The following is a 12,800-nucleotide window of genomic DNA, read 5'->3' as shown; positions in this document are numbered from 1 at the left end:
CACACACACACACACACACACACACACACACACACACACACACACACACACACACACACACACACACACACACACACACACACACCTATCTCATACTTCCTTTCTGCTCCCTAAAAAAACATGCACACACATGCCTTCAGCTCTTTTCTCCTCCTCTTCACACCCTCCAAAGTAACCCTCACCATTGTCTGCGGGTTGGGTCGAAGGCTTTGTCCATCAGAGATCCTGGGTAAATCCGGAGCACCCCACTGGGCGTTGCTATGTAACGGCGCACAATGTAGCAGTTGAGGCTACTCATTTCCATTAGTGTCATCCACTCATCCGTAACATGACTAGTTGCCATAACCTCGTTCCTGACAGAGGACTATAGAGAGGAAAGTATAAAGGAAGAGAGAGATGGACAGTGAGGGGCAGTCAAGGAGAGGAGGAAAAAGTGCTGGACTGGTGAAAATTTCATTTGGGTTCGTCTTGAATGCAAAGTGAATAAAAACTCTTGGCAATTTGGATTTCAGTCAGTCCATAAGGAAAACAGAACTACTGCTAATTTTAAAGGCACCCTCCTATGATGTGCCTAAACCTGAAAATATTCATCCCATCTCTGCTCAGGAGTGTTAGAATAGTGGTCACAAGGCCAGAACAAAGCTTAGAAAACCACCATTTAGTGATTAATGCAACTTGATTAGGCCTGAAGCCCTGAAAAATCACATCCCACTTTCAGACAAGCTTCTAAGTTTGAAAGGGGTGATGAGGTCACTGGAGGGGGTCTTTAAGACTAGCCTGGGAATCAGCGTTGGGACTGGGGCCTGGGAGTTCAAACTCAAACTCCCCCCAGGACAGGAATGCACACAGAATGCCAAAATCCATGCGGGAGTTTTGTCCCCTGTTTTAAAGATGCAGCACATCGATTTACATGTTTTAGTTATAGTCCCAGTGTAAGAAGCCTGACAATATGTTTAAGAGTGTGTTTACTGGCAGGTATGGCACTTTGTGAATGCGTGTCACTCGACTGCAAGGCTGGCTGTTTGTAACAGTAAATGACCGACTGAGAACCTTCACAGACACAGCGGTAAATGACATTCAGTCCGTCCTTCAGTATGAACTGTCTGCGTGTTCTCAGGCTTTTTGTCCTCAGGTACCTTGAGGCCTGGGTTGGCTATGAGCCTGGTGTTATCACTCAGGTAGGCAGTGTAGTGCTCCACCATACGCTTTGTTTCTGGCTGACTGAGATGCTCATAGGGTGAAGAAAAACTACCAGCTGCCAACATCACAGTTGGGGACTCTGAGAAAGAAACAGAAAGAGGGACAATCAGAGATGATAATCAGTGTTTTTACTTGAATTATCACATTAGTCCAGCTCTGTGCTCTTCCTACCAACGGTGGCAAGCTGTTTAAAGTGCAGACAGGAGCTGGGCTGACCCAACAGGTCCAAACGATGATAGAGCAGCTTGGAGCTGGGAGCTGTGTTCAGGTTTTTCAGCTGCTTCACTGGAATCTCGGGCTGAATGTACACAATGCACAGGATGAACGACGTGTCCTGAACCTAGAGAACAAGCCAAGGAGAGAAGGGAGCTTAACTTTAAATAAAATAAAAAAACCAGATTAAGGCAACAGTATTCCAAATAATTCTTTTAAAATCATATTTTCAAACTTCCCTAAGCTTTCTCTGGCTTTCAGTCCTAAGCTTCTTCATCCCGCCCAAGAATTAAATTGTCATTGTTCCCAAATATGAAGTTTAAAGCAATGCAGTTTTAATAAGTACTAAATAAATAGGAGTAAATAGGAAATGTGTCTGCTACTACTGTCAGCCTTTAATTAAAATTAATACTAACTGGAAGTGCTTATTTTTGTTAAACTGTGCAACAAGTGCTCGCTAATGTGTTGGTAAGAGTGGGCAAAAAAATGAATGCCTGATTGCACTTAAGATGATCCATTCACTGTTGTTTTTCATGGGGCTGAAAGGAAAATCCGGAGTATTTGATGCTCCAAGCTCCAAACAATGCCACAGACTGCAGAGAGAAGGATGTACTCACTGCACTTTCTCGAATCGGACATAATATTCGACGCTCGTCTTTTGCGGCCTCGTGAGCTGACCAAAGGGAATATGGTGTCACATCTTTAATAGACTGAAGTCTAGCAGTGGTTGAGATTCTGACAGCACCCATATATACCAGCTCTGTTTTCTGTTTCCCATCAGTTGCCACCGCCAGAGATTTATGGGCAGCACACAAACAAATGCGCCCGCTTTAGCAACCGGCTCTAAAGGAATCCCACACAAGGCTAAGCCTGCTCTCATGATCCCCTCCCCTCCCTCCCAAATAAATGATGCAGCACACTCAAATGTACAGTAGACAGTTTTCAGAACCACCCGGGAGATTTATGATTCAAATTAGAGCAAACATGAATAATGATACAATCCAAAAAGGGGCCCTCGTGGACATATTATTTGCACAGCAAAAAACAGATTGTTTGGAGGGAAGAGACAAAAATAAATATATTAAAAAAATGTTTTCTGTTTTCCTTTTTTCTGCCTCTGGAAAGCTTGTTTAGAAAAAAATGGAGACTGCTGCCAAACTCATGGCAAAGGTGACGTGTTGGAGCTCTAATGCCTGAAGAAAAATAAATAAATGTCAAAACCTTTTTAAAAAGCCTAAAGTGAAATGTCTAAAATTAAGTGTGATATTTCTGCTCCTGCCAAAAAAATAATAATAAACAAATTGACATGTCAAAAAGCAAAAAGACTCACGTGAGGCATGACATTATTGCTGTCCAGTTCCCCATCTGTTCTTTTAACATGACACTTAAGGGCCTTGTGGGAAACGTGGATCCGAGGGGACAAACAGTTTCTGAGAGCTCTTGGTTTCATTCAGACGAGCTCGTTTAAGGTGGGGCCGGTGGAGGTTTGGTGAAGACATAAAGGCTGGGAGCATAATTTCTATGCTGCTTTAACACAATGAGAATGATTAAGAGCTTTGGACCGCAACGGGAGAGACGGGGAGAAAGTAAATGAAATCTTCAGTGCACCAACCATAATAATGGCTCATTGGCCCAGAGCACTGACTGACTGTGTAAGCTTCCCTTTTGGGAGGCACAATCATTTTGCCTACACTCACTCTGTCCTACTGCCATTGCTCTGAAAGTACTATCCTCTTGTTCAATGTTGCATTTACATATTTCTTTCCCCTCTGGCAAGGTTCGAATATACACAGAGAGTAAAATGAAAGGGTCTGAAAAATAACAAGACTTCTTCTATATTTGGATGAAATAGCATTTAAACATAAACACGTCTTTTTTTGGGTGTGTGGTTGCAGATGTAAAAGAGTGAGCTGAAGTTTATTGTGGAAACTAAATGTCACCAGTGACCAGGGGGCATTTGTTTAGAGTTTTTTTTACCTTATCCTTTGGGGAACCTACCAGTTTCCAGGCATAGCTGACATTGTACGCATCCTTGCTGTTGTCCCTGAGACGGTTGGTGTGCCAGGACAGAGAGGAGTTAAGGGGCACTTCAATGATCTGACTGCCCAAAGGGAGACTGCAAAAACAAAAAGCCACATAGTATAGTGCATATCTATCCACCCATGGCTTTGTTTTGTTTTTAAATTCATGCAATTGTCCTTTCTCACCTGAGGATGTTCTGCCGGACGGCAGGGAACCCTGGGATGTTCTCATAATGGATAATATCTGTGTGCAGAGGAGGCTCTGTCATCAGGTAGGGCCGTGTCAGAGAGGGGTGCATGAGGGTGTAGCCTGAGAAATTAAACAACCAGTTTGCAGTTACATTACACAAAAGCACAGACCAACACAGTAAAGCAGGATCTGAATATATAATTAGAAATAAATGCTGCAGAGTTAGTAACGATACTGTTATTACTCAGCGTTAAGTCATACTTTTTGCCAAATTAATGTGCAAATCATAGCCTAGATTTTCTTTCCATTTCACAAAACAATGGATGCTTAGACTTTACAGCAGGGATCAAACCAGGGTTGATTCTAAAGATGCGGCCTTCCTGGAAGTAGCTATGTTAATTTCCTTGACTAATAATTTTTATCACAGATGTCGTCAACAACCAATTTTCTCCTGATGAAAACAAGACGACAGCTAAATAAAAACTCATGCACGAGCACAAAAACGATGACGCAATGGACTGACATGGTCTTCAAGGAATAAAATCTAGATGAAAATGTTCTGGAGCGACGAGATCCAATCAGAATTAATTAAGCTGTGTAAAGAGGCAGGACAGGTTTGGATGCGATCCAATCAGAAGTTATCTCTTTCTGCAGCAAGGTCAGACGCACATAATTTAATCAGATGCTGACAAACGAACTGGGTGAAGGGGACACTCCCATGCTCCCAGTTTCTCATGAAAATGTGACAAAATGTGACAAAATGTGAACGCTTGAGAGAAAGAGAAGAGTCCACATATGGACACATTTTGCATTTGATGTCAAGGAAAATAAGATGCTTTGCAAACCGTGTGGTACAACTTTCACAGGTAAAAACACGTCAAACCTAAACTAGAATTAAAATAATTTTGATGTCTAAATTATGACTAAACTAAATGACATTTTAGTCAAAAGTTTGCTGTCAACATTAACACTGGTATTTAGCTGTCAATGCATGAGGGAAACATGATTTATAAAAGGCTATTAAATGCCAGGAAGACTGAAGTCCTCGCCTGTGCCCCTGATATTTATAAACCAGTAAGAATGCTACAGTTTGGGATTCCAGGTGAATCTGGAAACTTGTTTCCATTTATAAAGTAAATACACTCTGAATAAATAAATTATGATATCAAGTAAACTATAGTAAGGCCACCTCCTCCGAGGCTTAATAGAGGAACAATCCAAGACTTTAAAGTTAGGAAAGGATCATTTCTGCTGGTGGTTAAGAGAAGGAGACGTCTTTAGTTACTTGTCACACTTTAAAACTTGAAGCACAGCCTTTACCAACATCTTAAATTTCCCTTGTGCAAAATTACAGCATCTAGCCTTGAAAATTGCCCTAGTGGCAAACAGTACTTTGTGGTACTGTGATAAACGGATCTTAAGAAGCAGTAATCATTCTGGGAGACAATAAGCCGTTTTATATGTGCTGGTGCGAAAGGCCTAAAAAAACAAAATCTTGGAGTTTTGTGTTTGTGAGTATTGTATATTTACTGAAAGAGAGTGCAGTGCGTAATTTTAAGATTCACAATTGTGCACTGCGACAACTACAGTGCATACAGTATATACGCACTTCTATTAAATCCATTTTAGAAGCAGACTTGTATACTGGTAAACACATATTCTCCCATATGAGAACGTGTAGCAATATTTTAAATGTACTAATCTGTTTTCAGCTCTGTACTCCTGGAGCTTTTTGTCAGCTGCATGTTTACTTTAAACGTATTTACCTAAACTCTAATTGGCAGCAGACGATTTTAATGCCAGCTAATAACTTTAATGGGACTCATTTGTCAGCGTTTACAGAGTTGGAGCACTAATAACCACGGCACAGTAATAACTTGTAATTTGATGGCATATTTATTACAATAACAGACATTTTAGATGAGGGGGGCAAAAAAGAGACTCACTGAAAAGCACTCAATTCCCAGAACTGCCAAAAAGCTAATTATTGCTAGCTAATTAATAGTAATAGTAAGAAATATGCTGAACATGTTCACATGCTTTCCCTCAGCTCTCTCGAATTATTACTCTGCCTACGACTCACTCTTTTTAAGCTCCTGAAGCAAAAAAACAAACAAAAAAACCACACAAAACAACACTTAAGCTATTTTTATTTCTAATAAAAGTGCCTCCACACCCACTTCTATAGGTTAAGAGTTTAGGTTAAATTCAGTTGTACTTGGGCATATTCATTTTATTTATTTATTGCCACCAACATATTTAAAACATATTAAAAACAAATTTTTCTAAAGCCTGATTTTTATTCTTCATGTTTTCAGCTTGTCAGGAAGACAAACTCTTCATCAAATATTCCTTGGTGTAAGTAAAAGGTATCACTTCTAATGCTATTTTGCCATCTAGCAAAACGGTGACTGTTAAATGTCATTTCTGTCCAGGCCCACAGAGCACAACCTAGCCATTTCACAGCACCAGTAATTGAGTCAGAACCCCCTCAGCCGAGGCCAAGACAAACCAAGACCGGACATGAGCGCTATTTGTAATGTGGCGTGGCAATCCACTGAGGCATGGTTCGACAAAGTGAAATGCCAAAGGAATGCCAGTGCTACCTACAAGACGCCAGCTAGCCTGATAAAGCGTAATGCCTGTGGAGGAAGCTGAGACACAAAATGAAGTGTAATTCCATTTAGAAGCAAATAAACAACAAAGTGTGCTTGTTTAAAAAACTGACTAGTTTCCTGATTGATATTTGCTGTGCAGGCAAGGCCAAGCAAAAGTGGCAATGTGACACCTGGATTTGCTCCGCTGCGTTTAGCACTACCTGGGAAAACTGTTATTACTGCACACGAAGAGAAAACGAGTCGAGAAGAGATTTGAGGCGGACCACAACAAAAAAGTCTGGCTGTAGGTAATCCTGCCGATTCTTCTGCGATCATGAAAAGACACGTGTGTGTGTGTGTGTGTGTGTGTGTGTGTGTGTGTGTGTGTGTGTGTGTGTGTGTGTGTGTGTGTGTGTGTGTGAGAGAGTGACAGAAAGAGACTGGTTTCTGATGAAAAGGTTTGCACTAAGCTGATTACCACCTCTGTGTGACTCACCTTTGTTGTCAATAAGGAAGGTGTATGACGCGAGCGAGTCTTGATAGTATGTAACATCCTCCAAGATGTACGCCAAGTTCACATCCACCCCAACCACTCCCAGGAGCTGGTTACCAAAATAACATGGCCGGCTCACAGTCATAATAAATCCTGTGGAAAGTACAGGCAACTATGTAAGGTTCACTTCAGGTTTAAGCTTGCCACACTAAGCGCTTTTATGAATGGGTGTAAATAGGTGAATGAGGCGTGTTGTATAAAGCACCTATAAAGTCCTCCAGGAGAGCAGAAAAGCTCTGTATAAGAACCAGTCCACTTATCATTTATATAGTGTGTCAAATCACAGCTGCCTCAAGGCGCTTTATATTGTACTTTATATAGTAAATAACATTAAATAATACAGAGCGTACAATAATACAAGATGATCAGCGTCTGTAGAGTTTAGCTAGCTGCTCGGCACTGTATTGGCACACGGCACTGTATTGGATAACAACTTAAACTTAGTTATAGCACTTACAGAAAGACATCTACTGCATTTGCATTTTTTACCCACTGCTTTTTAATCCATTATTGCACATTTAAATATGCCATATGACAGAACAAAATCTAGAGTGTGATTAAAGTGGTGGCTGGACTGTTTTACATTTTGAGAAGTTGAGGCTAATAAAAGATTAAATGTGGTGTTGATGCCGTCAAAAAGGTCTCAACTGACCTAAATGTGAGGATTTCAAAGCTAATCAGGAATTTGTAATAATCCGCACAATGCATTTATCTTTTAATTATATTTACTCACTGCACTGTCATATTAATTTTGTTGCAATAGTGTGTGCCCATATAATGACGTGTTCCTTTTTTTGCCTTATTTACTTATTTACCACTACCATGAGGGTTGACAAAGCAATGGCTGCCAGTTGTGGTTCAGCATCAGTTCAGTATGAACTTTCCTTTGGTGTAGTTCGGGCCACACTACTCACCATCTCCCATCGGGTCGGTGTAGGGTAGGCTGAAGCGAGCCAGGTCAATCATGCGATTGGGCAGATTGATGTAAAAACGCCCCACTGTCGTTTCCAGGTTGCTCAGTTGGTTCAGCACCATCATGCTGCCCTTCACCACCGGCATTACTGAAGCTCCTGCTGACCCAGACGAGCGGTCTCGGTCAGATGTTCGGTCAACGCCGTACTTCAATGAGTTCTGCTCGGAGAGGTCCCTCAGGAAGGCCAGCTCCTTCAGGCCTGTAATTCCCTCTGCAAGAGGAGGGAGCGGTGTAGAATATGAGTGTTAAAAAAAAAAAAAAAGAGTAGACTCGATGACGGAATTTGTTTGATTTAATCAAGCAGGGATATTAGGAACAAATCCATAGCAGATGGTTTGGCTACAGGACTGTTGGACAGGGTAATTGTGCAAATCAAAAGAGCAGGGAGTGGTTGAAGCGGAGCTAAAAAGAGTAAATAGTTCTTCACTAAAGAATGCATGACTCAAATTCCTATTATAAAAAGGAAACCCACTCTTCTTCATGTCCCTACGAGCAACAAGACAATTCCTTGAAGGAGTAGGAGAAGAAGTCACATCCTTTCCACCAAACGGTCAGTTAATTCAAAACAATTTCAAGTTCAATTTTTAGCGCAATGAATCTTCTGGTCATCAGCAATGAGCTTGCGTCATCTGGATCATAACTAACACTGCCATCAAAATTTCAAACTGATTTGCCATCACCAGCGAGCCCTAACTTGTGATCCTGCATCGTGATCTCTATAAGCTTTTACCCATACAGTCCCATGCATCTGCCAAGCCCAGCTGTCATCTGTCAAGCTCAGAGATTGTGACATAAACGAATCCCTCATCGCTTTAAAGAAAATATACAATTGAGACCTTAATGCACACTTCAGACCATCTTTCCAAGCCTCATAAGGTCATTTAGACGAGGACGAATAACTGTGGCTGGCCCTGACAGCTGTGACATGGAACATTTGGCATCTGACAACCTATTGGGAAGGATAGAGCGAGTATCCAATCGCTGAATGGATTACAGCAGAATTCCTTTTTAATGCCAGGGCTCTGCTCCTGTGATCATTACACTGGGCCTGACAAGGGAGCCAATGCAGCCACAGGTGGCAGTTTCAACCAGAGTGGATTTTTTATCCACTTGTATCTGTTCACTTTAACCTGTGAGGGAAAAATGTTTGCAATCCATCATTCTTTTCACCTCCTTTGTCTTTTGTTTGGTGTGACTGCTATGACCTGACATTAACAAGCTTTTTTATTCAATCTGACACAGGCCTGCACGAGAAAAAAAAATGAAATGGTAGATGTGCACCATATACCAACTTGCAAAATCAATGCTTCTTTATGTTTCTACCACTACCAAGAGTACCTTTAAACAGCCTAATATTAGAAGAAATTGAGTTTACTGCAAGATAATTCTGTGAAATCAACACTAATGTGCAACAGTAATGTCCCCCTCAGTTCCCATGTCTTTATAGCTTGGTTTCTTGTAATAATCCTTTGAAAGTTATCTTGACCAATAGTTCCAGTAGGTTTCCAGGCCAGATTCCCTTGTTTTGTTTTTTTAAATGCCAAAGATACCACATTTTGACAAGCATAAAATAATACTTTTGAAGAGCAAAGTGACTCCTGACTACAACTCAAGAACTGTCATATCATATGGAAAGCATCTGAACGGGAATGGCTTCATTATTTAGTATGACAATGATCCCGAAGAAGCAGAAGAAGAAGCAGAAGAAGAAGCAGAAGAAGAAGCAGAAGAAGAAGCAGAAGAAGAAGCAGAAGAAGAAGCAGAAGAAGAAGCAGAAGAAGAAGAAGAAGCAGAAGAAGAAGCAGAAGAAAACCAGTAATAGTAATATCAGTGATCAGTCATGGGTTGGCCTCCCCAGACTCCAAAGAGCAATAAATGTCCTTCAAAAAGCCTGGAGAACTTCTCCTGAAGTGTACTTCTCAGGAATAGAACAATAATAAATGATTATATGATGTATTTTCATGTATGGTTGCACGTTTCAATGAACTGGTTTTCACAGCAAAACAAACAAACGAGGGGTGACTCAAGACTTGCATAGTACTGTACTGTGAACTCACTTGTGGGTCTAAAATCAGGTAATGGCTAAAAATATCTCATATATCAGTGTATTAGTTGGTTAGTAAAGAAGAAAAAGAAGTGTATTCTCTGTTTTGCATGACTAAGGTTTACTTCCCCCCCGATCAGAAAATATGGCGAGCGGTTTATTTTTAAATAGTGCAACTGTTAGATAGCATCAACATGTCCAGTGGAGATTCGAAACCATATTCTAGCTGACAAGACAGTGTTTTGGTCAGAGTATCAGACATTGTTTTGGTAACAGTGGTGGACAACAGAGACAAACACAGGAGACTGCTGATCTCCTTGAACAATCAGCACTTCACATTTGGCAGGGGATGCAGGGAATCAGACTCCCACAGCAGGCCTTTCAGCTGTGTGCAGCAGCATCAGCAACAATACAAATGTTTTTTCTGAATATGCAATGCTAATAAACTCAGAGGAGGATAGATTTCTGCATCCTTTTCATCATCTCCCTTTAAAGAGCCAAGGTCCTCTGTCAGTCACACAGAGAGTGAGCAGCACGCTCTTTGAAGTCTCACTCTCTCTGCTCTTAGATGTACCTCATTTCCATTTCTCGATGCAAAAATAATTTGTATTAATGGTGGACTAAAGCAAGCGCAGCAGACACGGGTGTACGTGTGATGCAGAGGGAGACTGGAATTAGGAGGCAGATGGAAGGACAAGGACAAATTTAGAGGAAAAGGAAGCACAGACAGGCACAAACACAGAAAACAAAAAGCCTTTGAGGTTTTAAAAGCACCTCTCTAACCTTCAGTCCCAGTAGAGCCAAAAGGAATGAAGCACCAGATCAAGAAGTGTAGAGAAACAAAAAATACACGTCCAGAGGTACGGTAAATAGAAAAACTGAATTTCATTAACTGTGTCGAATAGTTCCTTATAACAGAAAACCTGACTAAATTAAATGTAAACATTCAGGTGAAAAATAAAGTTTTCACCCACCATTCATGAGAGCATACGTGAGGATCATGACAGAGTTGTTGAGGTGCCGGTTCTCCTGCCGGACCACACTGAGCGTGGCTCTCTTCACCAGCTCCGATGATTCTCGAGACGTGACGCCAGACGACAAGTAAATGATCACCATGTCTGTGGCTGATACACAAACGCAGGTTTGCTACTATCAAACTCAGTGATGAAAACATGCTAAATCTACATTAGTGTCTTCTTATCTGAGACTTACTGCTCTGTTTGTTGTGACTGGTGGTGTTTCGAAGCAGCTGGAAGGCCTTCTCGAAGCCAGCTGCATGCTGCGTGGCTCCATCAGACGCCTTGACGTTTGACACAAAGGTGCTCATCTTCCTTTTCGTCTCGCTGGTGGCTGGAGACAGCAGACTTTTGTAACACTGGTCTAGAGAGCAGGAGCGAACGGTCTCTGCCACCGAAAGTATGGAGATCTGGGAAGGAGCAAAAGGGGCCATCAAACCAAGAATGATAAGAGATGTAAATACAGATGCCTGATAATGAAGAAAAGCATCCCCTTTCACAAACCTTGTCATGCTCATCTATGGCATTCAGGATAACAAGCGCTGAGTCCTTGGCGATCTGAAGCTGGGTGTCAGTTATGGAGGCTCCGTGGTCGATCATAACCACAATGTGTTTAGACTGTGGACGCACTGCAGAAACGTACACAGGCCTGCACAGGTACACACACAGATACACAAACGGGATATGGACAGATATCAGTTTTAAATTATAAACATACTCTGTTGCCTAGCAGTTTCATAGTTTTAGAGGAAGTCTGGCACCTTCTTCACTCTATGCTGTCATTGCAGAGTTGGTAACACTTTATAATACAGTCTGCAACTGTGACATAACTCCCCTGTAATTAAATGGAATTTCAATGAATTTTATTCAAAATTACAATTTAGTGATATTCACCTACAAATAGTTAAAGGTAGATACACAGAAATAATAATACTGTAAGTAAATTTAGGCAGTACATAATTAATTGTAAGTAATGTGTAAGTAATTTTACATAGTGCATAACCTCTGGGTGCTTTACAGGAAAAGATACTGCAAGTAATTTTAAGTACTACGTTACTTTTGGGTAATTTTGCAGAAATGCAATAAGACATCCATCATACACATCACAGAATGAATAGTTTATGAAGATGTTAAAAAAATTCACGCCATAATACAGCCTGCAAGCCAAAATGCACATTGTATTAACATGTGAAATGGGATAATATTTATTTTCCTTCAAAATTAGGATGAAATTGCACAGTACTTGTATCATTTCTGTGTCCTTGCCTGTAAAATACCTAAACTTAGGCAACATTTTATATTACTCATGTACTACATGAAATTACTTATACATTACATACAAATTATGAAAACTAATTACAGTATAATTATTTTTTGTTTCTTGCACACACCTGATTCGTTACCCTCTTACTCTAGTGTACATATTTTTAAGTATTTGTAAGTAAATATAATTAATTTGCAATTTAAAATAAAATGCATCGAAAGTCTATTTAAATATAGGTGAATTACACTGTTAGTTGTGGACCATATTATTCAATTTTCAATTTTGTTATTTATATAGCACCAAATCACAACAACAGTTGCCTCAAAGCACTCTATATAGTAAGGGAAAGACCCTTCGATAATACAAAGCAAACAGAGAAAAGCCCAACAATCATATGACCCCCTATAAGCAAGCCCTTTGGCAACAGTGGGAAAGAAAAACTCCCTTTTAACAGGAAGAAACCTCCAGCTGAACCAGGCTCAGGGAGGGGCGGCCATCCTCTGCGAGCGGTTGGAGATGAGGGGATTACACAGTGTTACCCAACCTGCAGCTATATAAAAAAGAATCATCCAAAAGTAAGGATGTTTGGTTAATAATGCTTGATTGTGGTTGGGGTTTGAAGAAATATGACAATATTTTGAAATCCAGCAATATGGCCTGTCATCAACCTTCTCAAAACAAAAACACTTCATGCTTTTAAACTCAGTGAATAAGAACTAAGAGTCTAAG

At 40.6% G+C, this 12,800-nt stretch overlaps 1 protein-coding gene across 1 annotated transcript in view; it reads right to left on the bottom strand.

Moving 5' to 3' along the window:
- Positions 1-12,800, bottom strand: part of cachd1 (cache domain containing 1) — a 99,646-nt gene that overhangs the window by 19,228 nt on the left and 67,618 nt on the right. Inside the window, exons 6-15 of the mRNA XM_005743278.2 lie at positions 11,312-11,456; positions 11,004-11,217; positions 10,766-10,915; positions 7,689-7,958; positions 6,718-6,867; positions 3,621-3,744; positions 3,412-3,529; positions 1,372-1,540; positions 1,137-1,279; positions 183-364 (exon numbers count right to left, since the gene is read on the bottom strand). Coding sequence (XP_005743335.1) covers positions 183-364; positions 1,137-1,279; positions 1,372-1,540; positions 3,412-3,529; positions 3,621-3,744; positions 6,718-6,867; positions 7,689-7,958; positions 10,766-10,915; positions 11,004-11,217; positions 11,312-11,456 — 1,665 coding nt within the window. The remainder of the gene's footprint in view (positions 1-182; positions 365-1,136; positions 1,280-1,371; positions 1,541-3,411; positions 3,530-3,620; positions 3,745-6,717; positions 6,868-7,688; positions 7,959-10,765; positions 10,916-11,003; positions 11,218-11,311; positions 11,457-12,800) is intronic.

The sequence above is a fragment of the Pundamilia nyererei genome, unplaced genomic scaffold (assembly GCF_000239375.1).
Source record: "Pundamilia nyererei isolate P.nyererei 1_Seehausen unplaced genomic scaffold, PunNye1.0 scaffold00130, whole genome shotgun sequence".
Classification (NCBI taxonomy): domain Eukaryota; kingdom Metazoa; phylum Chordata; class Actinopteri; order Cichliformes; family Cichlidae; genus Pundamilia; species Pundamilia nyererei.
Note: the sequence above shows the minus strand (reverse complement) of the source record. Positions and strands in the feature narration are given on the sequence as shown.